The sequence below is a fragment of the Octodon degus genome, unplaced genomic scaffold (assembly GCF_000260255.1).
Source record: "Octodon degus isolate 3935 unplaced genomic scaffold, OctDeg1.0 scaffold00016, whole genome shotgun sequence".
Lineage (NCBI taxonomy): Eukaryota > Metazoa > Chordata > Mammalia > Rodentia > Octodontidae > Octodon > Octodon degus.
This window is the reverse complement of record NW_004524592.1, coordinates 7,154,760-7,178,643: the sequence shown is the minus strand read 5'-3', so window position 1 is coordinate 7,178,643 and position 23,884 is coordinate 7,154,760. Positions and strand designations below refer to the sequence as shown.

General features: G+C 38.1%; 1 protein-coding gene across 3 annotated transcripts in view; it reads left to right on the top strand.

Moving 5' to 3' along the window:
* The window catches only part of Map2 (microtubule associated protein 2), a 306,953-nt gene that overhangs the window by 226,641 nt on the left and 56,428 nt on the right, over nucleotides 1–23,884 (top strand). For all 3 annotated transcript variants that reach the window (XM_004626615.2, XM_004626614.2, XM_004626613.2), the window contains exon 5: nucleotides 3,461–3,742. In XM_004626615.2, coding sequence (XP_004626672.1) covers nucleotides 3,481–3,742 — 262 coding nt within the window. In that variant the 5' untranslated portion in view covers nucleotides 3,461–3,480. The remainder of the gene's footprint in view (nucleotides 1–3,460; nucleotides 3,743–23,884) is intronic.

The following is a 23,884-nucleotide window of genomic DNA, read 5'->3' as shown; positions in this document are numbered from 1 at the left end:
TCTCAAAGACTCCCAGTGGCACCCCTTGTGTAGTTGATGCATCTCTCAAGCTTATTTAAGGACTACCTCTTTGATTTTCTTTTCCAAAACATTTAACCTAAGACTAATATTGAAAAAAATCAGGCAAATTTCATCAGAGTGACATTGTACAGTTTACTTGAACTGCATCCCTCAAAACTGGAAGTCAAAGTCATAGTAAAATGAAGAGACATGAAAGCTAAAGGTAATGTTGTACTCTAAGTGAAATCCTAGAATAAATCTGAAGAACATTAGTGAAAACTATAGTGATCTAAATAAGCAATAAGTATTAGATAATGATTAATAATAATGTAGCTATATTAGTTTATTAATTCTAATGAGTGTACTGTGCTAATGTTAAATGTTCAAAATAGGAGAAATTATGTGCTGTGGGTTCATGGGAACTCTTCAGTATTTGCTCAATTTCTCTGTAAATCTAAAACTATCCTAAAATTATAGTCTCTATTTTTTAAAAGCCAAACTAACAAGATGTGTGCTTGTATGAAAAGTTTCCTGTTTAAAATAGGAGACTGAACCACATAAGAATATGGAAATTCTCATTCTGGTTAAGGAGTAGTAAAGAAATGGAAGCATCAAATGGTTCAGATGCTGGAGGCAAATATATCAAAATATTGTGATTGAGAAGGTTATAATTTGAATCTGGGTTGATTCTTCCATAGATACTCATTATAATGATACTAACATCTCAAGAAGTATAATGTTTAAACTCTTATGTTAGGTCTTCCAATATTCGGCCAAAGATAGGGGTAACATGTTGATGATCCCTGCAGAATCATCTTTGTAGATGATGGATTTTTCATAGGTATACTTGAAGGAATTGAATCTGAAGATCCATCCATTCTTCACTCAGGCTCTTTTCTGGGACATGTGCCAGGGAGCTCTTGGAGTGTTTGTTCGGGGTGTTTGTACAACATCTGGGGTCAGATTTGTAACCTCCACTATTGTACTTGACCAAGTTTTCAAGCTCCTATTACTATGCTAACAAATCCAGCAAAACTACTTACGTGTTTCATACATAATGATTGGTGATAGCAATTACACTAGCAGTGTAATTGTAACAACAATAGCAAATATAATAAATTCATTTATTGGTCATAATACAAGTTGTGTTATAACTTTGTAACAACCTGTCTTGGTCATTTTTTCATTGCTGGGACAAAATACCTGACACTGGCAGCTTAAAGGTGGAAGGGTCACTCTGGCTCATGCTTTAGACGTTCAGTCCTTGTGTGGTCAATGATTTGGTGGAAGGACTTGAGTGAAGAAAATTTGCTCAAGGCCTGGCAGCCAAGAGGCAGAGAGAGAAGGCAGGAATGGGGAGGAGCTGCGCCCTTCTAAGCCACACCCAGTGACCTGCATCTTCTCACCAGACTTAACAGCAAATCACTTGCGAGCCACCACAATGGAGTCACCTTCCCAAAGCCCCACCTAGGAGCATATGAGCTAATGAAGGACTTGTACATATACAACATGACCCAAGCCAATAAACTGGAAATTACTGTCCTGGTTTTACAGCTAACAAAGCAATGCTGTGGATGCAGCTTTTACCCATAGTTGGTGAGGCAGCGATGTGCACTGTCCTATTCACAAGCCCTTAAATCAGTGTTTGAAGAACTAGCCTCCCATTTATTTAAGTATATTCTTACAAAGTATCCATAGAACCCTTTTGCTCAAGAGTTGTTTGGGGTGGTTTGACAATGAAATTGAATCAGTTACATAAATGAATTCAGCTAGCTCTTCTTGGTACGACTAGGAAGCAGAAGGAGGTAAGGACTGCTTTGAAGTTCACTACAAAAACAAACAGGTGCTCTTAGGAACTGGTAGAGGTTTACTTTTCATAACAGTTGAGTTTATTTGTGGTGTTTCTGCACAGAGCTTGACAATAAGTAGATTCACTTTAACATAGTTTTTTGTTTGCCTGTTTGGAGGTCTTTGCTTTGATTACATTTTTGCAAATAGAAAAGTATTCTCAGTTTCCAGCAGAAACATTCATCTGCTATCTTTTCACTCTGATAAGAAGACCGTAGCTGTAGTGAGGCTGTGGCACTGGCAACAGCTTTCCAAATGGTGTGGTCTATCACCACACCTCAGTTATGTCCTCAAACTTGACAGCGTCCATGTACAAGAGAAAGCCATGCAGGGAGAAAACACCTCCTCCTCAGGTCATTCTGTGCTCCGACTCACAGCTTCTTCATACATGTCAGTGATTTAACTTTTCAGATTTTATTTCACTCAATTGTGGAATAATGTCACACAATTAGATGTGGGCCTAATACTATACTTTTATCTTTTCTCTGTGTAAATTGTATACTAATAGAAAGTATCATTCCTTCTTCAGCGACAAATAGGGATAAAGAGAATTTGTTGGAAGTTGAAGTCAAAACTCTTAATTTACAGTACTCGGGAAACCATGTCTGCCAGTGGCTTAAATTGAACTTTGAAACTGAAAGGTTGATTGTCTTTCCTAGGTTCCACTGAAGGTTGTTTTTCAAGAGAGTCCTGGGAGTGATTTGCAATGACCTTTTCCTTTCCTCCCTCACTCTTTCCACAAAGTTGTTTTCGTACTGCAGATTTCTTTTCCCTAGGTTGATGGAGCCCTTGCCTTCAATGGGCAGTCAACACTCAAGACCTTAAGTCAGTGAAAATGAGTTAAGATGTGTCAAACATTAGTTTCTTTAAGACATATGTAGAATGATGGTGCTCATGTATTTTTAAATACTTCATTTTAAAGAGAGTAAAAAAAAACACACAGAATTTCAAAACAAAATGATAGAAAATTAACAATGGTTATTATATTGTATATTATTATCTTTAAAGAGGTTGTTCAGATTACCAAATATAAGCATGTAAGATTGTTCAAGCAGTATAAGCACTAACTGTTCCATTCAATGAGCTAATAGAAATTAGTAATATGATTATCTTAGCTATCTTGTATATACTCTTTCCTTCCTTTCTCCTTTCCCCTATCCTAATTGTTCAGGATAAATATTCTAGAAACCCTACTACACAAGGCATCAACAATGGCTAGTTCTTGATATTAAATGAGGATAATTGAGCTGGGTGCAGTGGCACATGCCTGGGATCCCTGCTACTAGGAGGGAGCAGGCTGAGGAAGGAAGATTGCAAGTTTGAGGTCAGGGTGGCAGCTTAGCGAGACCCCTCTCAAAGTGAAGAGGGCTAAGGATATAGTTCAGTGGAAGAATACTTGTGCAAAACCCTGGGTTCAATTCCCAGTACAAAAAAAAAAAAGAAAGAAAAGAAAAGAAATAAAGAAGAAAAAGTAGAGGGTTATTGAAATGGCTTGTTGATTATAGCAAACCACTGATTATTCAACAGATTTTGCCCATCTTGGTACCACTGGTATTAGATCAGATTTCCCCAAAGCGATGGGTGGTTACTGTTTTTCCTGTTACAATTGCAGAAATTCCACAGCTTTGAAGAATGGCAGAGGAACGGAAAGATGAAGCCAAGGCACCACATTGGACCTCAGCTCCGTTAACAGAGGCATCTGCACACCCACATCCACCGGAAATTAAAGACCAAGCTGGGGCAGGGGAAGGACTTGTCCGAAGCGCCAATGGCTTCCCATACAGAGATGATGAAGAGGCTGCCTATGGAGAGCATGGGCCACAGGGCCCCTATTCAGATACCAAAGAGAACGGAATCAACGGAGAGCTGACCTCAGGTGACAGAGAAACCGCAGGTAACCGAGAACCCACTGTCGTAGTACTTGCTTTGTGCTTTGCCAACAGTTTAGTCTGAAAGTGAATTAATTTACCATGCTTAGCTTTTACTAGGTCCGGGCTGAAATTCCAGTTGACCAGGAGAAATAGATACTAAAAAGAGAAAAACAAGGTCACTAGTCTGAACTTGACCCAAATTAGTTGCATTCTCAGTTCTATTTCCCTATTTAATTTTTATTTCCTTGGTTTGTACAGACAGATGGCTGCTTGTGTGTGTGTGTTTTGCTAGAGATTATCAGCATTTTAATCTATGAGAAAAACTTAAGAGTTTTCTTGTTGATTTTCATGAACAGCAGTGGGCCTAAATATAATGATTGATCAGAAATCTACGTACTTTATAGAAAGATATGTAAAATCCATCTCCACAACCTTCAAAATAAAAAGAAAGAAAGAAAACCAGCATATAAAGGAATGATTTCACTGTGTAGGTAGAGGGCAGTGGCCAGGGTTCAATATCTGGCGTCTCATGCTGGCCCCGCCCCTGGGGCTCGCTGAGGCAGCAGTCGAGACTGGGCATGGTGGTGCACGCCTGTAATCCTAGCCCTCGGGAAGCTGAAAACAGGAGAATCACTATGAGTCCGATCTATATAGTGAGACCCTGTAGACTCTGTAGACCCTGTCCTAAATTTAAAAAAGAACCATTTAAAATATTCTCAGATAGCTATTTAAAAATGATGTACCGGTGTTTGAGAGAGAACATAATTTAGTTTACTTCTTTTCAAAATATGACTTTTAACAGGAGTTTCCTTTACTCTGTCACTGACTATATTCTTTCGTAGTAGTTATATGCAAAACTAATGGCATAGAGGAATGCTAGCATCCACTATCATTGTTTTTCACCATCATTTTTCTTTATAATTCAGAATTTAACAGACATAAGCTTATTAAATTGCATACAGAAAATTATCACCCAAAAGAGTGAGCCCATTCTAGAAAGAAAAGCTATGTTGCCTTCAAAATCACCCCTTACTTGTTTGAGGATTAGCTTTCTATACTTCATCAATTATTCTGAAACAATTATGGATAGTAAATTCTATTAAAATATATGTTAAGGTGCGTAAAATTGGTAAAAATAAATAAATAAATAAATAAATAAATAAATAAATAAATGTCCTTAGCAGGAGTGAAGTCCTGAGTTTCATCCCTAGCACCAAACTCTCCCACATAAACATGCACAAAAAAGTATACCTGATGCATATGTAAATTTTAATGTAGAATTGTGGGAAGCATTTGACATGATAGAAGAGAAAAAAATGAGTACACAGGAAAGTTTTTAAAACTCTCCTCACACAAAACACTACTGTGAAAAAATAAATAAATAAAAATTTTAAAAACACTACTGTGATGATTTTTTATGTATGAAGTGCCATGTTAGTTTCTGTGCAAAGGTGTGTACAAGAAGTCGGCCCTGAACGTCATGGATCAGTGGCTGTTACAGCACATGAGACCTGGGCATGAAGTGAATTCAGATACAGAAACCATGTCTGCAGGGTCAAATGAGGAATACAGAAAGGCAGATTTGAAGAGGGATCGTTTATTGATACTAAAAGTCAATATTCTCGAATTGTGCACCTCCTGCAGGGGCAACCAAATTTATGGAGGTACAGTAAAGTATTTTAAATATTGAAGAGTAACACCATGATACTCGCCCTCTGTCAAGCACTACCTGTGCTATTAACTCGAGAAGATTTACAGCTTCTGCAATAGATGATATTGCATTCCTTTTGAAGGCAACATATCTTTGAAAACTGAATTTTTCAGCAGTTGCTCTGGTTAAAAAAACATGTATCTTGCAGGAGTCCATGCAGAACAGGAAAGGAAGGTGGTGACATTCAAAACGACTCAAGGAATTCAGAAGCTATACACAGCCCTTATCTAACTTATTAGCAAGAAAAACTGTAGTTAAGAATGAAACTAAAACATTTCCTCACCTCTCAGTAACAGTGAGACTAAGATAAAGTGTATAAAATGAAGAGTCCAAGAAGTAATAGCTGTTATTTATTGGATACAAGGTGGTGGCAATGAGAACAGGAGGTACACTTGATCAAGGAATTTTTTTACAGCTGGGTATAACATAACTTGAAGAGGTTGGAGCTTGCATGTGTGGAATATTAACTAAGAATTTTCAAGGAGTCAAGGCATGAGGAGGTGAAGGCGCATTACAGTACAGTGGTTAAAAGAAACAAGAGAGTTAGCTGGTAGACCAAGGTTCTCCTCCTCATCATGTCCTGTAACACCATCTAATGCCTCCAGTCCTCAATATGTGTATGCTGAGTGAGTGAATGAATGAGCATCGGAGTGCAGAGAGAGGAAAATGCTTTTTCAATTAATGGGAAGATGACGTAAAGACCTAGCTTTTGTGTCTTGGGCAGTCATCACTTGATTCTCACTCACAGTGGTCCTTGTTCAGAAAAGCAGTGGAGAACATCATTTACTGTTCCATTTGCTTGGTGATCTGAATGAGCATCAGAAAAATGTATTTGCTGGGTCAGCCTGTCCTTGCCAGCTTCTTTGAGAAAAGAAATCAAGAAGACTAACAGATCTTTACCTTTATGTGATGGTTTCAGGAGCATCCTGAGTTAATTTTGAAGTCAGTTCGACTTGTATCAGTGAGTCTCATATCATCTTTGGGTGATTGATAGCAGAGGCTTTATGTATGTGTTCATAGTGACAGAGATGGAAAATAATAAGCCATCAACTACCACAGTGGTATTTTCAATCCAAACCATATTACTATTTTAAACTAACTGTCCAAAGTAGTAAGTTAAGTACTGAAACCATAAAATATGTCAATGTGGAAAGCTATAAGTAACAGAAAATGTAAAACTTTTGTTTCTTATATACTACAAAGAATATCTCATGATAACTGCATGTGCAATTAAATTTCTCTCCAAACACTAGCTAAATAGGTGATAACTTTTCTCATTTGCTGATTTATGCTGAACTTTAATAAATTATGCAATGAAAATCATCTCCCGCAAAAGAGGTGCTCTTAGGGCCAGTGAGATAGCTCTGTGGACTAAAGGCCTGCTTAGGCAAGCGCAGGGATTGGGCTTTGATTCCTGGCACCATGTGCCTCCCTGGCCCCGCCCCCAGGAGCACTGAGCCAGCCACCAAGACCAGGCTTGATGGAGCATGCCAAAAATCCCAGCACTGGGGAGGCTGAAAACAGGGGGATCACTGTGAGTCTGAGCTGCATAGTGAGACCCTTTATCAAATACATTAAATAAAAAATAAAACAAAAAAAAGAGGTGCTCTTATATCTCAAATACGATATTTTAAAAATGCTATTCTTTTCTATGCATGTATATAAGCTGGTGATATATTTTGAAATCCTTATTTGTTTAGCATAAAGAAGCTATACACCTATTTGTTCTTTTATCATTCAGATACAACCTATGAGATACAGTTTTTCCCTGTAAAAGGTAATCATGGCTGGTACTACATACTTAGTCCCAGTTCCTTGGTTGCCTGAAATAGAAGAATCACCTGAGTCCATACATTCAGGACTAACCTGAACCACACAGTAAGACCCTGGCTTAGAAAAATAAATAATACTAACAACAAACCAATGAGTGAAAATGATGCTCTGTAAAACAGTTCACATGAAGCATTTCACAGGGACCTTCAGTTTTCAGCTCTGTGTCATGCTTGAATCCCCAACCCTTTATTTTAGTTCTTTCTATAGTTCTTTCTTCACTTTAGACATAAATTTTCTGGAAAATTAGTTCTTTTCATTCATCTCTTTGAATAGGATTTTTGTCATTAGTGGCTTACACCCGTCGATTCTTTCATCCTTCCTTCTAGACTGGTCCTACTTCAACCAAGGTTCTTGCCTTGTTCTTCCTACCTCACCCTTTGTAGGGTTCATTTTCACTTACAGGCCGTAATACTTTTTTAAAAAATGGTATTTTGTGGTAAACTTAACTTTTGATCTTCTGCACTGGGATCAAGTGCTGGAAAAATATGGACTATTAGAGGAAAATATTTTAAATTACACTTCTGTACAACATACTCTTCAAGATTTTATCTCCTTCCATACAATTTAAAGCCAATCCATAGAAATATAAGTAAAATTATTTTCTCAACTATAAGTTTTGATACTTCCAGATTGTTTTCTCATTACTGAAGTGTTATTATTCTAAACTGTCACAGAATGCAAAAAGAAACGAGATGGTACTAAAATTCTAGCCATTAAAAAAACTAAGGTGGAAGAAATATTTTTAAATTGTTTTGTAAAATGTGAATGAGAAAAGTAATGGCTTGTGATTATCTCTCCCTTCCTCTTTTTTTTCTACTTTGTTGAGCAAAGCAAACAAATACATCCTCGTCCCTGTGAATGTCCCACTCAGTGACAAATGAATCTCATCTTTATGCTTCTTATCCTGGAGCAGGGCCCACATTCATGTTGGACTTTATATGAAAATAACATAGCATATATCTATATAAATTTAGGAGGTGCCCTTTGTTAGACAACACTAACAGAATCTGCTAATATTCTGTCTTATAGATGATAAGACAGAAAGCCAGGAGAACCCTGTAAAGTGACTCCCCAGAGCTCTTTGCTGCTTTGACCACCCATCTCAGAGCCCAGAACCATTCCCAGAACACAGGCCTTTTGTCTCCTGTTAATACTCTTTCTGCTCTTCCACTTGCCAGACAGGGACTACAGCAGCCGTGACAGCACTCCTTCTAGGCGAGGAGGGCCATTTGCCTTCTCGTGCAGAACTCACATTCACGTACCTTTAAGCATGACAAAATCATAAGTTTATTCACAGTTTGAAGCCTGAGGGAAGAAAGAGATAGTTCTAAGATGTTGATAAATAGCAAAACATCGAGGTATTTAAAGTCCGACTTTTAGGTTGTTGTTGATGATGGTGGTGGTGGTGGGGGTGTGTGTGTGTGTGTGTGTGTGTGTGTGTGTGTGTGTCTGGCTCAGCCTGCCAAGGGGAGTGTCTGGCACAGCATGTGGTGCTGGGGGTTGAACCATACTCCCTGTGCTTGCCTAAGCAGGTGCTTTAGCCCCCTGAGCTATCCTGTCAGCCCCCAATTTTAGGGATTTTGATTACCTAAATTGATAGTGCCTTGAACTCTGGTAAGAAACAGCAGTCATGGTGGAAAATGACACTGTATCACCAAAGGCCAGCAGCAGGTATTTCTTGGGGGTAAGCATAGGGATTTCCATTTCTTCACTTGACTCCTTAAGATTTCTCTGCTGCCTTTGTTTTCCCAACCTTTCCGGGCATGCCTTGCAGCCTTCTCTCAGCCTAGGTGGAAAGGCTGTCACTTTTTCAGAGCATACGGAGGGAGCTGGATCTTCCAAAGCCTGAGTCTGTGCTTTAACATCCACATGACTCAAGTAGCCCAGAGGACAGACTCAGATATGTGTGCTTGTTGTTGCTGCAGTTCTAAGCAGAAGCCTGGAAACCCAAGATGGGGGAAAACATCAGCACTCTTCCATGCAAAATTGGAGCATGCTTTCCGTTTCTCTCTGACACTTTTGTTCAATCTTTGAAAATCCCAACCTGCCTTTTCTTAGGGTCCTGTTCTTCTCTGCCTCCATTTCTAGTTTTGAGATTTACCAGGAGGAGCCAGCATCTCATTTAAAATATGACCTGTTGTACATAATACTGCATTAATTTATGGAGAGCAAATGGCATACAACCATTTCTTCCAAAAAATGACTAAAGCCTACGGCACCACCTCCTGAGGCAAATAAACAAGCTGGCCTAACAATACAAGAGGTTGCAGAATTTTTCTTTTCCTTGTTGCCATGCCAACCACTCATCGCTCTGGCTGCCATTTCCCTGAGCTCTGCAGAGCAGAGTGTGCAGAGCAGTTATTTAGCATTCAAGGGTGGATCTGCGGAAATCCACACGGCCTCCCTGGGAAGCATCTCGGCCTGGCGGCACACATGCAGCGGGACAAACAGTGGGCACCTTTTCAGTGTTTTCCTTCTGAAGGTTAGGCATTTGGGCCTTGAAAGAAAGACAAGGACCGATTTCTTTTCCTTTTTTTGTTTAAGGCAGTTCCATGAGGTTTGTATTTGTCACATTTGCTTTGTCCTAGGTGGATGATGTCCTGTCTGTCAGGTGAAGCAGGTTGTGGGTATTACCTCTGTCATAATATGTCATTTGTCATACTGAATGATAGCGGGACCTGGACCTAGCTCAAGACGGCTTACAGGGACATTCTTGTAAAGAAGGGGATTTCCTGCTCTGGGTCGTGTGTAAGCCTGCATACCGCAGGTATTATCAGCCGGGGCTTTTGATGTTTTACAAATTGGAGGGAAAGATGGGCATGGAATAAGGTTTTCTGTTTAAATACAAAGTTATACAGTACTGTGTCCTGCAAAAAATCATTTTTTTTGCTCTCAGTCAGAGTCAGGGGGACGTTTGTGTTAAGCCAGTAATTTTGCATCAACATTTAAGGAAAACTTGGGTTCTCAAGACTTCTTTCAGTGAAGCCCAGTGACTCAACAAATTGAGGTATGATTTTACTGCTTAGAATTGTAATGGCTTATGAGCTCTGGGAATCACGGGCAGTAAAGCTCTGCCTAATGCGACATAGCATGATACTTTAGAACTAAGACTGCTTTGTGTATACATTTCCTTCTCTTTATGTCCATGAAGAAAATACCTCCTGCACTGTGGAATTCAGTTTTCATTCTTGTTGTGTTTTGTAGTAAACAACAGAATTATTTCACAAGGACTAAGAAAAGTATTTTATGTGACTCTTTGACCCACTGACTCTTGGAAAATTTGTTTTGTTGAGTTTGTGTTCTTAGCATTGCAACCTACGTGCATTAAAAAGAATTCAGAACCATTTGTAAAAGTCGTTCTGCATAGACTTAAGTATAAATCTGATTTCATTGTCGTGTTTTGGACCTGACCATTCACTCAGTTCTGCATTGTACAGAATCTTTCTATGCTTCCTCCTTCCTAATTTGCTATCTTGTTTTATTATCATATTTTTCTTTCATTGCCTTATAGTTGAAAGGTGTTATTAGAACCTGCATTTAGAGAAAAAATTCTCAATGGTTCCTAAAACCTTTTTAATTTGTAATGAAGAGATGAAAATCATTAATCAGTAATGGAAATTAGTCTTCTGGGGCTCATTTTTAGATTGCGCCTTTGTTTCCGTCAAGGTCACCCGTGGTCTTTCTCTGTTGTTTGTTACATTTTTAGGTAATCCCTCACCGAAAAAAAAAAAAAAAAGAAAAACAGAGAGAAAATCTGACTGAAGTTTGAGCAAAATAAATTACACAAATGTCTTGAGAATATGTTCATCATTAAGCAATAATGGTTTTTTTGGAAAGCCTGTATACAAATATATGTGTTTGTATGTTCTTTGACATTCCTATACAAAACACTTGTATAGTATTGGAAGTTTAAGTCTGAGAACGCTCTTGCTACTTCATGCTACCCTGCGGCACAGCTTTGCTCTTTATTTCACTGTGGTTGAGAGGTTGCTGAGGAGATGAGGGTCCCACCATACAGCCTCTGCACCCCTCTGTTTCATCTCTAGTGTTGACCTGCACTGACTGCACTTCGGTCCAGCCTTTCTGTCTTACTCTCTCGCCCTCATAATCTGCTGCCCCTTGGCACACTGCAGAGAGCACGTGTTCTGCCTGTCAGGGAGCCTGGAACTGCCTGTCAGGAGCAGGTGACAGAACAACTGGTGCTGTCCTGAAAACCTGGCTGTTTCCCCCATAGCTGAGCTGGCACCATGTGTGTGTGTGTGTGTCCTGAGCTACCCACTCGCTCTGTGCATGGCTTAGTGTTCCAGAGGAGTCACTACTCAGCAATACTTTTAAGAAACCAGTTGAAACCCAGCCAGGCTGATGAGCAGAGAAAGAGAAAACCACACACCCCTCGCCACCATGCAACTTTTTAACAAGTCCTGAGGGCTCATCAGACCCTAGAAATGAGAGCAAATTCTTATCCTTTGCCTTTGATTTCAGGAATTTTCAGAACATCAGAAGTCAGTAGGCAAAGGTAGATGAGCAAGGAGGGATAAAGAGCAGAGAAGAGAAATCCTTGCAAGAGCTGATTCATCTTTAGCAACCGGAAAACGTAGACTCAAATTCTCTGTCCACATTTTCTGTTTGAAAACATGAGTCAAGGCTGTGCGTGGGCACCAGCTCTCAATCCTCACAGGAGCATCTTCAGCACAAATTGCCAGTCCTCTGACCTAACTGAAGATCTCTTCTGTGAAACAGTGACTTCTTCCCCTCAGCAAGGAGGGCTGGAAGGCCTAGAGGGAAGACACCATTTTAAGAGAAAGGTCCCCAAAGGTCTATCTTGGTTGGAGTCAGAGAAGACACTGATTTGATTCTTTCTACTAAGGTTCTTCTTACCTGAACACTCCTGAGTGCCATGTTTATATCTTGATCCCAGTCACAATATTGCAACAGCTTTGAGGTAGACACTGTGCTATATCCATTTTCTCTTCCTTGTGGCATGTAATGTAGTGTTTATTTTCTCTCGTCAGTCCTAGTAAAGTTTTGAGTTCAGATAGAAAGAAGTTTAGAACCCATTTACAGATTTGAGGGTAAAAATCATGTAGACAAAATGATGCTACAAAAATTATATCCCAAGCTGCGTGTGACAGCGTACACCTGTGATTCCAGCTCTCGGGAGGCTGAGGCGGAAGAATTACCCATATTTTAAGTACAACCTGGAGATATTAACTGAGTCCAAGGCCAGCCCGAGCCACAAGGTGAGACCCTGTCTCCACAAAACAAACAAACAGAAGAAGAGGCTGGAATCAGGATAGACCATTAACTAAGGTTGGAACAGAGAGAAATTATCTAGGAATCCCAGAGTGTTGTAGTGAAAAGACATTGCAAAGATGGTTTAAAAGTGGAAATGAAGGTTGGAAGTTAGAAAAATACATTGCTGCCTAAAGACATCAGTAAGACATTTTCTTAATGATGAAAGTTTTTAAACTGGAGAGAATGTGAAAAGTCAGGATAACCTTCTGAGAGATATCCATAATCAAATAGTTCAGAAGCACATGGCACGGCATAACTTTTCATGCTTATTCCTATAAAATTCAGCCAGTGTCATAATTGGCAGGGATTAATAATGCTACTGAAACACCCTGCAAATGGAGGTCTGAACCACACCCCCATTTCTATTCTCTGGCTATCAGGGTGGCTTTGCTCCTGCCCTAAATCAGAAGCTCAGCAATCTCATTTCTGACAAATAGATAATCTGACTCTGGGAGCAAGTAGATGTTCTTGTCAGCCACTTAATTCTCTCTTTTAGAGGAGTCCTGTACCAGTGTTATACTGGTGAGGGGCTGTCACCATATTATTGAAGGTCACGCTGAACAAAGTGCTACCACTTTTCCTCTATTTCATCTTGTCTATCAAATAATTTGTAAACAACAAGTTTGGGGGCAGCAAACAGTATTTCCATATTGGCTTAACAGGGGTCATTTCCACATAACCAGAGGAAAATGTCTTATTTTGCTTAGTCATACTAGTTTTTTTTTTTTTTTTATTTTAAAGAGTTTCAGTAATCCATCATTTTCTTTTTGTCATATTAGAATTAAAAACACTTCTATTTACATTTTCTAATTCTGGTATATAAGAATTTCAATGTTTAGACCCTTTTTCTCCAAAGAGATGACTAAGAAGAAGAAAAAGAAATGATTATTTTATGAAGCAATTTACAAACTAAATTAGCTCATTAGGTACTTTTTCTCCTTATTCCATTTTACACCTTAATGTCCAACTTCTTCTTTTTACTCTTTCTTTTTTTTTTTTAATTTTATTCATTTATTTATGTGTGTGTGTGTGTGTGTGTGTGTGTGTGGCCAGCTCAGCCCAGCAGGGGGCGGGGCTGGCTGGCATGTGGTGCTGGGGGATTGAACCGCGGTCCCTGTGCTTTGCTAAGCTTGTTCTAAGTAGATGCTTTAGACCACTGAGCCATCTCACCAGCCCTCTTTTTTTTTTTTTTTTTTTTTAAAAAAAAGTGGTTTCTGGCTAACATCAGCTTGAAAAATAGAGACTTGCATTGCATTGAGAAAGTTGGAATAAGGACAGAGGTGTAATCTAGGTCAGCTCTAGAGCTCTTGCATACCATGTATGAGGACCCGGGTTTGATCCTTAGCACAGAAAAAAAGAAAAAAGATTTAGAATATTAAAAGTCCTTTCTAAGTTCCTGTGTTAAAATGTGTAATTTTTTTTTTTTAATGTTCTATAGGGATTTAAAGTTTAGAATATCCAGGGTTGTTGGAAAATAGCAGTTCCATGTTTTGTCTAAGGCACTTGATATTCAGACAGATAGTGATGTTAAGCTCAGCTGTCTCTGTTACAGGATAATAATATCATTAAACTTCTCTTCTGGATGCTTAACAACTAAACTTTGCAGACTAAAAATTAGAGAAAAAGAAGGGCCACAAGGATAGCTGATATTTTGGCCCTACCTCTTCAAGATCAGTGAGGACTCAGGACATAGGAGAACCTGTGCTGTGACATCTTGAAACTCAGTGATGTCCCAAATTTTCTGATCAAGGAGATTATGGGGCCACAGAGGAAAGTGATTGATGATGTAGAGTGTTCCTAAGGGGAGTCACCTAGAGAGAAAAAATTCTCTCAGGCTTTCACAAAGAACAAATTGGTCAAGCAATGGCTGTGACTCATCCAGATGGCTGACACTGACAAAAGCTCCACAACATGTGCTGTACATGGTTTCAGGGTAAATCCTGAGGGGATTTGACTGGCCTTTTCAGATACAAAAGTTACATTTTTACTTATATAGGTCTTGCTTTAACTTGGTCTTAACTATCCAGCAGAAAAGTATAGCCACAAGGTATAAAAAGTAATGCCACATTTATATGCTGAGCTGTAAAAGGCTCAAGTCAACAACTTTGGACAATTGCCAGCTCTGCTGATAACCCACTACTATTATGGACTATTGGACTATATTGGGTTATTTTGCTGAATTCAAGTACCTACAATATTTGAACTGGCATCAAGTATGAAAAGGCCATTTAAAGACTTCTCCAAATACAGCTTCTATAGCAGCAATGGAACACCCATCTCTGACAAAACAAAACAAAAAAGGGGGATATAAGTAAAAGACCATTTTGTAGTAAAAAAAAATGTATTTACAAAATAGGATAGATACACAGCTACCTACTATTAGTTCAATGAGGAACTAATAGAACTAACAGAACTTGAAGAAAGGTTTGTATTAATGTTGTTTAGACATGATATCATGTCTGCATCTTGTCCTCTGAATAACTACTATGAAGACAACAATATGCAGTGTATTAATTATTGTAACTGTCCTGCTAACCTGTTTTGAAACTGTTTCATTGCTATTTTTCTCATTAAAATGAATTAAAAATATATTAAAAGTCCTATCTTTGGGGCTCTTCTGGGCTACCACACAAATACTGTTATAGAGAAAATGATTTTTTCTCATTTTATTTTATTTATTCTGTTTTTATTTTATTTTAGACCAGACCTTGCTACATTGTCCAGGCTAGCCTCAAATTCTTAATGAACAAAGACAACAATTTTAGGCATATTCTTAGATACAGGAATTAGTCTTTTGCCTCATGGTCAGGGATACTCTCTATAAAGTACTAAAATTGCATTTTCATTTTGAAGGTACAAATTCTGATTTAGAAGTTTTTCCTGTATGTCAGGAAGAAAAGAAAATGGTTTCTCATATATTATCATTGACATTTGTTCCAGTGAAGACTTTAAGACCTTTTAATGAAAGCTGACATTCCTGCCTCCAGCATACCCATATAACTCTTCAGGGGGTGTGCTTTTCAGGCCAAGTGAAGCCTTACAGACAGAGGAGAATGCCTGGCTACTATAGCGTCTCCCTGTCTGAGGCCAACCCTGGGAAAAATTAGGAATTGGATAAAGCATGTCTTCAACCCTTTCCTCCTGCTTCCTCAGTCCCATCTCTTTGTTTTCCTCAGATTGTCAGTATCACAGGCTCGTTCCCCTGTTCCACCACCACCAGCCACACTGTATCTCAGTCTTTTTGTCCTACAACCCGTGTGCCTAGATCCCAGCCTGTTTTCCCAGTTTCAGCTCCATCACTCCATTATTAACTCTGTGTGCTAGGCTACTACAACAGAATAACCAGATCCGTTAAGAAGTCAGTTACAGCTTTATTTTTATAGAAACCATTGCATCTGATGTAAAACTTAACTCTTTTTACGTAAACAGTGAATACAGTTATGATATAAATGGTACCTTCAATTGGAAAGCACTCCTAGAAGTATGCTGGTAGCAATGAGAGACAGTATGCAGAGCACAAGTACAGCAACCGAGATTACAATAGCAAACACTGCAGAGAATCACCGCCATACATTTATTTATTTGATTTTTATTAGCACATGTTGGCAGCAATGTGTCTACTCGTTGTGCAGATTGGGTACACGCACATAACACAGGTTGCTTCTGCTTTTCATCTCTACCTCCCCCATCTCTTGATCCCCATTACATTGGAGAATGCTCTATCCACCTACTTCTATTATCTGTCATATTTTGTTTTTTATTTATTTTTTTAGTTTCTCACAAAAAAGAAGTCATGTGTAATATATAAGCCTGTATGTCTGATTTGCTTTATTTAACATGTGGCCTCAAGGTGAATCTACTTGCCTACACATGACTCAAGTTATCTTTCCTTGTGCCAGAATAGTACTCTGTTTGTGTGTAGATATCACATTTACATTTTCTTTATCCATTCATGTTATTAGATATACACTGTGAAAATATACCATAAGTTAAGAGTACTGTAGTATGAAGTCAAAAGTGATTAAAAGCTTAGATTAGAAATATTAACTGCTGAGAAATTTTGCTTCTAAATTTAACAAATAGCAAAAATCACAATCAAGACCCAAGAAACATAGTAAGTACACATAGTCCTCATACAGTATTGTACTTATCATGTTATAGTTAGAAGTTTTGGGCTACTAGTGATGCTAGAGTTACATATATATAATATATGTAACTATATATGTATATAAGTAACTATATATATACATAAAACTATATATATAGTAGTTTGTGCCCATATATGAAATATTTACTAATGAGACCAGTTTATATCTTTATTTATTTATTTATTCTTTTTTGTAGAATCGGGAATTGGACTCAGGCTCTTGTGCTTGCCAAGGAAGCGCTTATTCCACTGAGCCATCTCTCAGGCCCCTATAATATCTTATTGCTCAATATTAATTGGAAAATGATAGTTCACTATCAAATGAAAGTTTTCTATCAATAAATTTAAGCAATCATTTAGGCAGAGAGAGAATTGATAACGTTTTCAGAATCTTAAAATGCTCTGTTTTGCATCTTAAAACTAGTTCTGTTTCACAATTTTTTGTAAACTCCAACAAATGGTGTTATCTTCTCAGTTAAGTATTAAAACATATCATACAGTCACAGGGTAAGAGGATGAGATATTGTTAGAAACAGTGGGGTGATTTGCAATACATCTGCCTCTTAAAGAGGTTTCTGGAGGATAAAGAACTATAATGAGTGTGTGTGTGTGTGTGTGTGTGTGTGTGTGTGTGTGTCTGTGTATGTGTGTGTGTCAGTGTTAATAATCATGTATATTAAGGTCTCTCCCTGCTCATCAAGCTCTGCTTGTTTTGGATACCACAAAGGATGTGGACACCAGGACTGAGATTAGTTTCTTATGAAGACGTGTTTTGGTGGGATGCATTTGAGTTCATATGTTGAAGTAGAGGAGAAAGATAGAGAGGTCTATAACCTGCACTCGAAATCCTAGCCCACTAGTTTGCAAATGCTTTGCTGAATAGTGACATATGAGTGACTATGGAAGGATCAGTCAAAGAATGACCATTACTGGAAAACTGTAAAGAACAAAAATAAAACATGACTTCCAACCAGACGCCTCTTCCTTGGAGCACGCAGTACAAGGGAGCTGTGGCTTGCTCATCTCGCATCCTCCCATGATGCTAAGCAGAGTTACATTGTGTAAAATGAATTTTCTCAAATTAACAACATACAAAAACTAAACTTTGTAAATCATGATTTCTTATCTTGAGTGCATTCATTTCCACAAGCTACTTTTACCTCAAATGCATTATCCCTCTTAAATTAAATGGGTCCTCCTTTCAGTCACTCTCTATGTAGAAGAAATCTTGGCAAGTAAAAGTTTATAAGCAAAAAGCTGTCACCGCAGTGTTGCCTATGGGACTCTTTGTGGTCAATCCAAGTCTGACTCTGGTGGGACATGCCAGTGCTGGCCTTGATTAATGCAAGGTGCCAGCGAATGAACAAACAAAATCCTACCATCTGCTCTTTTAGTTTCTTTCTTTCATCACCATTTGATTACAGAAAGAGTTGCAGAGAAGACATTTACTCTCCAAATTAAGCAAGGAGCACAAGCCAGGACCTTTTCTTCTCTCCCTATTTTTATGAATTTATCTAGGGTATTTGTTGAGCAGAAAGCTTCAAACTACACAGCACTTTTCTTGTGGACTAGTTTCCAGCAGCAGCAATTAGCATGAGTTTCCATGACAACCATCCTGTACCCTACTGAGAAAAACCTTTTCTTGACAGCAGCATTCTGTCTTAAATTGTTTTGTTTTCCTTTCTTCCACAAGTGTACAGTAGGCTGATTTGTCATTTCTCTTAACACGGCATTATTATGTCTGTGATTCTTAAAAGCAGAAACATTTACTGGCTTTTATATTTATATGGTTGAATTTACTGTCAAGTATTTTACTTCTCTCTTAAAAGCCTGAAAAGAAATCAACAAAAATATGTTCTCAGGCATATGTCAACATGCTTAGTCTTGTGTTCACAGTCTAATTGGCAAACCTTTGTATGTTCAAGTAATCACAGCAGTCTGATAAACATCCAAAGGCTTCACCCTCAAAAATAAATTTCTCGACCTACCAATAATGTCATATATGACACAGAAGCAAATGCGAATTTGTAGGGCTATTGAGAGAGTTTCAACCTCATTGATTTTGTTATTAATCAACCAAACAATATTGATGCATTAATGTAACAAAGCAACTAAACTAAAAATATGTGCTAAAAACAGGACCTGACCCTGTCTTCAAAACTTTGATGATAAATAATAAATACTGTGATCAGAAGGGCATCATGTATTTCATGAGTCAGTTTTATGGCAAAAAATAGAGGGCTACCATGGGGCTATGAATGCTGAGTAGTACAGTAACCAGTTGGGCAATATTTAATTTCTGTATATTTTATCCCTGTAATTTAAATAGTAAATGGTAGCAGCTGTTTGCATTCTCTGTTGGGCAGAGAGTGGATACTCCAACAAGGAGGTATTCATTGGGAAAATTACAGAATTGTCTTAATATATAACAGAAACTTAGGTCTTACTTTTGTTTTATTAATCATATGCATAATTTAAGGAAGCACCCAGCGTATGTTATTTTCTGTAATTATTACAGCACACCAGAAGGAAGAATAACCATCTTATTCTTGGAATCTGAAGGTCCTTTAACCAATGTCTGGATTGGAGGCAGGCTTTTCTGAAACTAGAGATTAGTCTTACAAAATATTTTTACTGCAGTTAGGTCAATCAAAATGAGATCTAAAAGGGGCAATAAATTGATTTGATTCATTACTATCCCAGTTTTTCTAGTTGAAAATTGTGTAGGTTAAGTAATATCAACAAGAAAGAAAAGAGCCTAGTAAGAGCTTATTCAGTATCTTTGTATACAATACGATGTTTATTCATCACTGTAGGTGAATGCAGATAGTTTAGCATGATACCTTTTGGGTACCGCTAAGTAGCTTTTGTGGGTGAAAACATGTCTCAGTTGATTTATTATACCCATTCGCCTCCAGTATGTGTTTTACTAATATCAAGAAAAAATATTTCTTTCCAGAATTTATCTGCCGAAGAGTGCTGTCCTCCTGATGCCCATCTTTGCCTTCCCAGAATAAGTTTTCAAACCAGATTTCACTTTTACTTTTGAAATGTCTGTCTGTATGATGATAATACTCTGCTCTTTGTAGTGTATCTTTGTTTGTTGTTCTGTCAGCCTCTAGCCAATAATGCTTTTAGAAGTTACCAGATGAATTTAATTCAGAGAGGTTACTTGGAACATTTTCTTTCCAAATGGCTTATAGCCATATCTGTTTACTAAGATTGAATCCAAGTCATCATTCACCTTCTCTAGCTACAACATTTATTATCATGTTATGGAATACTCTTGTATTACTTGTAGAAAGTGACTCATTGCAGTCACAATACTGGAGATAAGGTAATAAATATAATGAATAAATATTCAAACACTAGTTATAAGGTTTTTACTATAATACAAAAACAATAGTAGCTAATTGAAATTTCAACAATCACAAAAGAGAAAATAAAAGTATTACACCTTTTTTAAGTATATTTCTTTTTTTAATCTTTTATTTATTTTCTTGGTACAAGGTATCTTTGCGCAGCTTGGATTCATAGTGATCCTCCTGTCTTAGCCTCGCCAGCACTGGGATTACAGGCATGCACCACCATGCCTGGTTTCAGTGGTTGGGTTGGCACCCAGGGCCAGTATGGCACATAGCACCAGGAATAGAACCCATGTTCTTGCACTTGCCAGGCAGGCACTTAGACTGCTGAGCTATCTCCGCAGCCCCTACATGCCCTCTTTAAAATAATTTCTAATGTAAACAAAAAAATATTCATCTCAAAATTTTTACAAATTCACTGAATCTTTCAAAACATCACATTGGAAAAAGCGGTGCTATGTTTTCAGCTATGAAAGTCAATATTAGCTTTCAATTATTTATATAACTGTCCTCTCTAATCTTGATAACTATGTCATAGTTATCACACTACTTTGTTTGAAAGGAAGAGGGAAAAAAACAAACTAAACTAGAAAGTAGAAAAGAGGACAGAAGGTAGAGAAAGTATGGAATACACAATTAAAATGTATTCTAATATTGGCCTCTCAGGGTATTTTTCCTGGTGCTGATTTTCCTTAGGTTGACAGGGTTATCATGCCTTCCGGGACCATCTAAGATGGTCCTGAATGGAGACTCACTGGCAGGAATTTTGAGCAGATGGTACTTCAGAATCTACACAGCCAAGGGAATGGTATCAAGCCAGAAAATAGAAAACAAAGACAATATTTACTTCTCTCATAGCGTTGTTTTGGGAAAAAATACTTTGCTTGACCATCAACAATAGTGATAGTGGGTGAACAGTACTGTCGGATTGTCATTACAAATAACAGCCTCACTGCCTAGGCACTATTGCTCTTTCTTTAAAGTAGAAATGTAAAGATAACTTGTTGAGAATATAGGACTGGCCAGATAGCTCAGCAGATTAAAGCACCTGCTAAGGCAAATGCAGGGACTGAGGTTCAATGTCTGGCTTGCCATGCCAGCCCCGCTGCCGGGGCACGCTGAGAAGGGGATTGAGACAGGGCATGGTGGCATGCACCTGTAAACCTAGCTCTTGGGAAGCTGAAAACAGGAGAACTGCTATAAGTCTGATCTGTGTAGTGAAACCCTGTAGACCCTGTACTACATACTTTTAAAAAAAGTGAAGACTGTATGACCAGGCCAAAATAAAAACACATTGATAAAGAACTATCTGAAACTCTTCCTTTTACTTGAACTCCCTGCTGGGCTATGTCCATTATCTAATTATGTAATTGAGTCAGTATAATACTATACAGTACTACAAGACAAATACTGTGAGATACTATTCCTAGTTCTGTTTTATGAATGAGGCTTGAGGCACAATGAGTCTAAGTAAATTTCCCAGCCTATATTTTTTAAATATATTCTAATTTTTAAATGCTTTTCATCATATTCTGTAGGGACTTAAAGTTCAACATATCAATACTTGATGGAAAATACCTGTTCCATGTTATGCCTAAGATGTTTGATATTCAGACAGATAGTGAGGTTAAGCTTAACAGCCTAAGTTGTATGGTAATAACAATAAGCTTGTCTTCTGGATGGTTAACAACCTAAGTTTGTAGACCAAAATTAGAGAAAAAGGAGGGCTGCAGGGAAAGCCAACATTTTGGTCCTAGCCTTCCAAGGTCAATTAAGACTCAGGACATATGAGAACTTGTACTGTAACGTCATGTAACTCGGTAGTGTCCCAAATTTTCTGATCAAGGAGATTATGGGGCCAAAGAGGAAAGTGATCGATGATGTAGAGTGTGCCTAAGGAGTCACATGGAGAGAAAACATTCTCTCAGGCCTTCACAGAGAGCACATTAACCAAGCAATGGCTGTAACTCATCCACGTGACTGACACTGACAAAGGTTCTACAATCTGAGGTACAGGATCTCAGGATAAATCCTGAGGGGATTTCACTGACCTTATCAGACCCAAAAGCTACGACTCTTGTTGCATAGGTCTTGCTTTACCTTGGTCTTAACCATCTAGCAGAAAAGTATAAAAACGAAATTTAAGAAGTAAAGCCATTCTGTTATGCTAAGCTGTAGGGGACTCAGGTCAACAATTTCTGACACTGCCAGTCAAGTGGAAGACCCAATACTATTATGAACTACTGGACTCTTTTAGAATATTTTGCTGAGTTTACACACCTATAATATTCAAATAATGGAACTTAACCAAAAAAAGGGATACGGATGAATGTCCATTTTGTATCTGTGTATTCAAAGTGGTTAGGATAGATATATAGTTACATTCTCTTAATGAATAGAGGGATTTGTTCTAATGGTGCTTGTTAATAGGATATCATGTCCGCATCTTGTACAGCCATTAAGCACTAGGAAGAAAGTATGCAATGTGTTAATTATTGAAACTGTCCGACCAATTTGGTTTGAAACTGTCTCATTGCTATTTGTTTCTCAATAAAATTATTTTAAAAATAAATAAAAAAAAAAAAAGTTAAATTTTTTTTTTTTTTTCATTATCGGCAATTGAACTCAGAACCCTGCACAATAATACTGGCAACTTTTTTTTCTTTTTTTTGGCAGTACCAAGGATTGAACTCAGGACCATGTGCTTGCCAGGCAGGTGCTTATTCTACTGAGCTAGCTCCCTGGCCCTACTGAGCTATCTCCCTGGCCCAGTAAAATTTCAATAAAGAATTTATTCTTTGACCTTTTGAAAGTGTTTCTAACCCCAAACTAGTTATTTTAGCAACTCACTGGTTAATGGCTTTAGTGATAAGCCTTCTGGTTTTTAATGGAACTACTGTGCTTACAGGAAAAATATATGTCGTATGGCCTTAAAAAATGTTTAAAATACTACCTAGAAGACAAATATTTCCTTAGAAAAAGACCATTACATATTGTATTTCTTTGAAATCTTATTATTTCAATTTTTCATAATTTATCTTGTTCACATTTGTAGTGGTTGATATGTTGTCAACTTGAGAAGCTAAAGCCTTAACTAAATCTGGTCAGCAATTCCACACCCTAGAGTATGGAGGGCCCACCAAAAGTGACTCCATTACTCAGGAGAATAGGAAGGATGTCCTGAGGGAATCTCAGGATGGAGCAGGTCCTCACCCTTTGCAGCCTCAAAACTGCAAAGGTGAGGACCACACTGTAAGGAAAAAGCCATAGAGCCCCATGTTCCAAAATAGAGGTAGCGGCCACAACCAGATTCCAAAATGGAGGTGGCATAGAAAATTTATTCCTCAAAATCAGGGTCTGATGGGGCCGGGGAGATGGCTCAGTAGAATAAGCACTTCCCTGGCAAGTGCAAGGGCCTGAGTTCAATCCCCGGTTCCACCAAAAATAAATAAATAAATAAATAAATAAATAAATAAATAAATAAATAAAATCAGGGCCCAAGTGATCAGTAATCCAGCCACTTGACCCCTACAGCAAAGAAAGAAAAACTGCTTGGCTACTCTTCCAACCGGCAGCAGAACTTAGCATCATCCACATGATATTAGTTTTAGGCACATGCAGAATACAAGAATTCTGAGGTTAAAGAGGCTTCCACCTATATTTCAGAAGGCCTGGGCAGCCAGGCAGTATGCCCCTGGGAGGGCAATATGTAAAGCTGTGAGTGAAAAATCTATTCAATAAAAATCACAGAAGTTTGGACAAGCCAAAAACCTAGATTTTTGAGGAAAGCTGCAACAAGAGAGTAAAGCAGGTC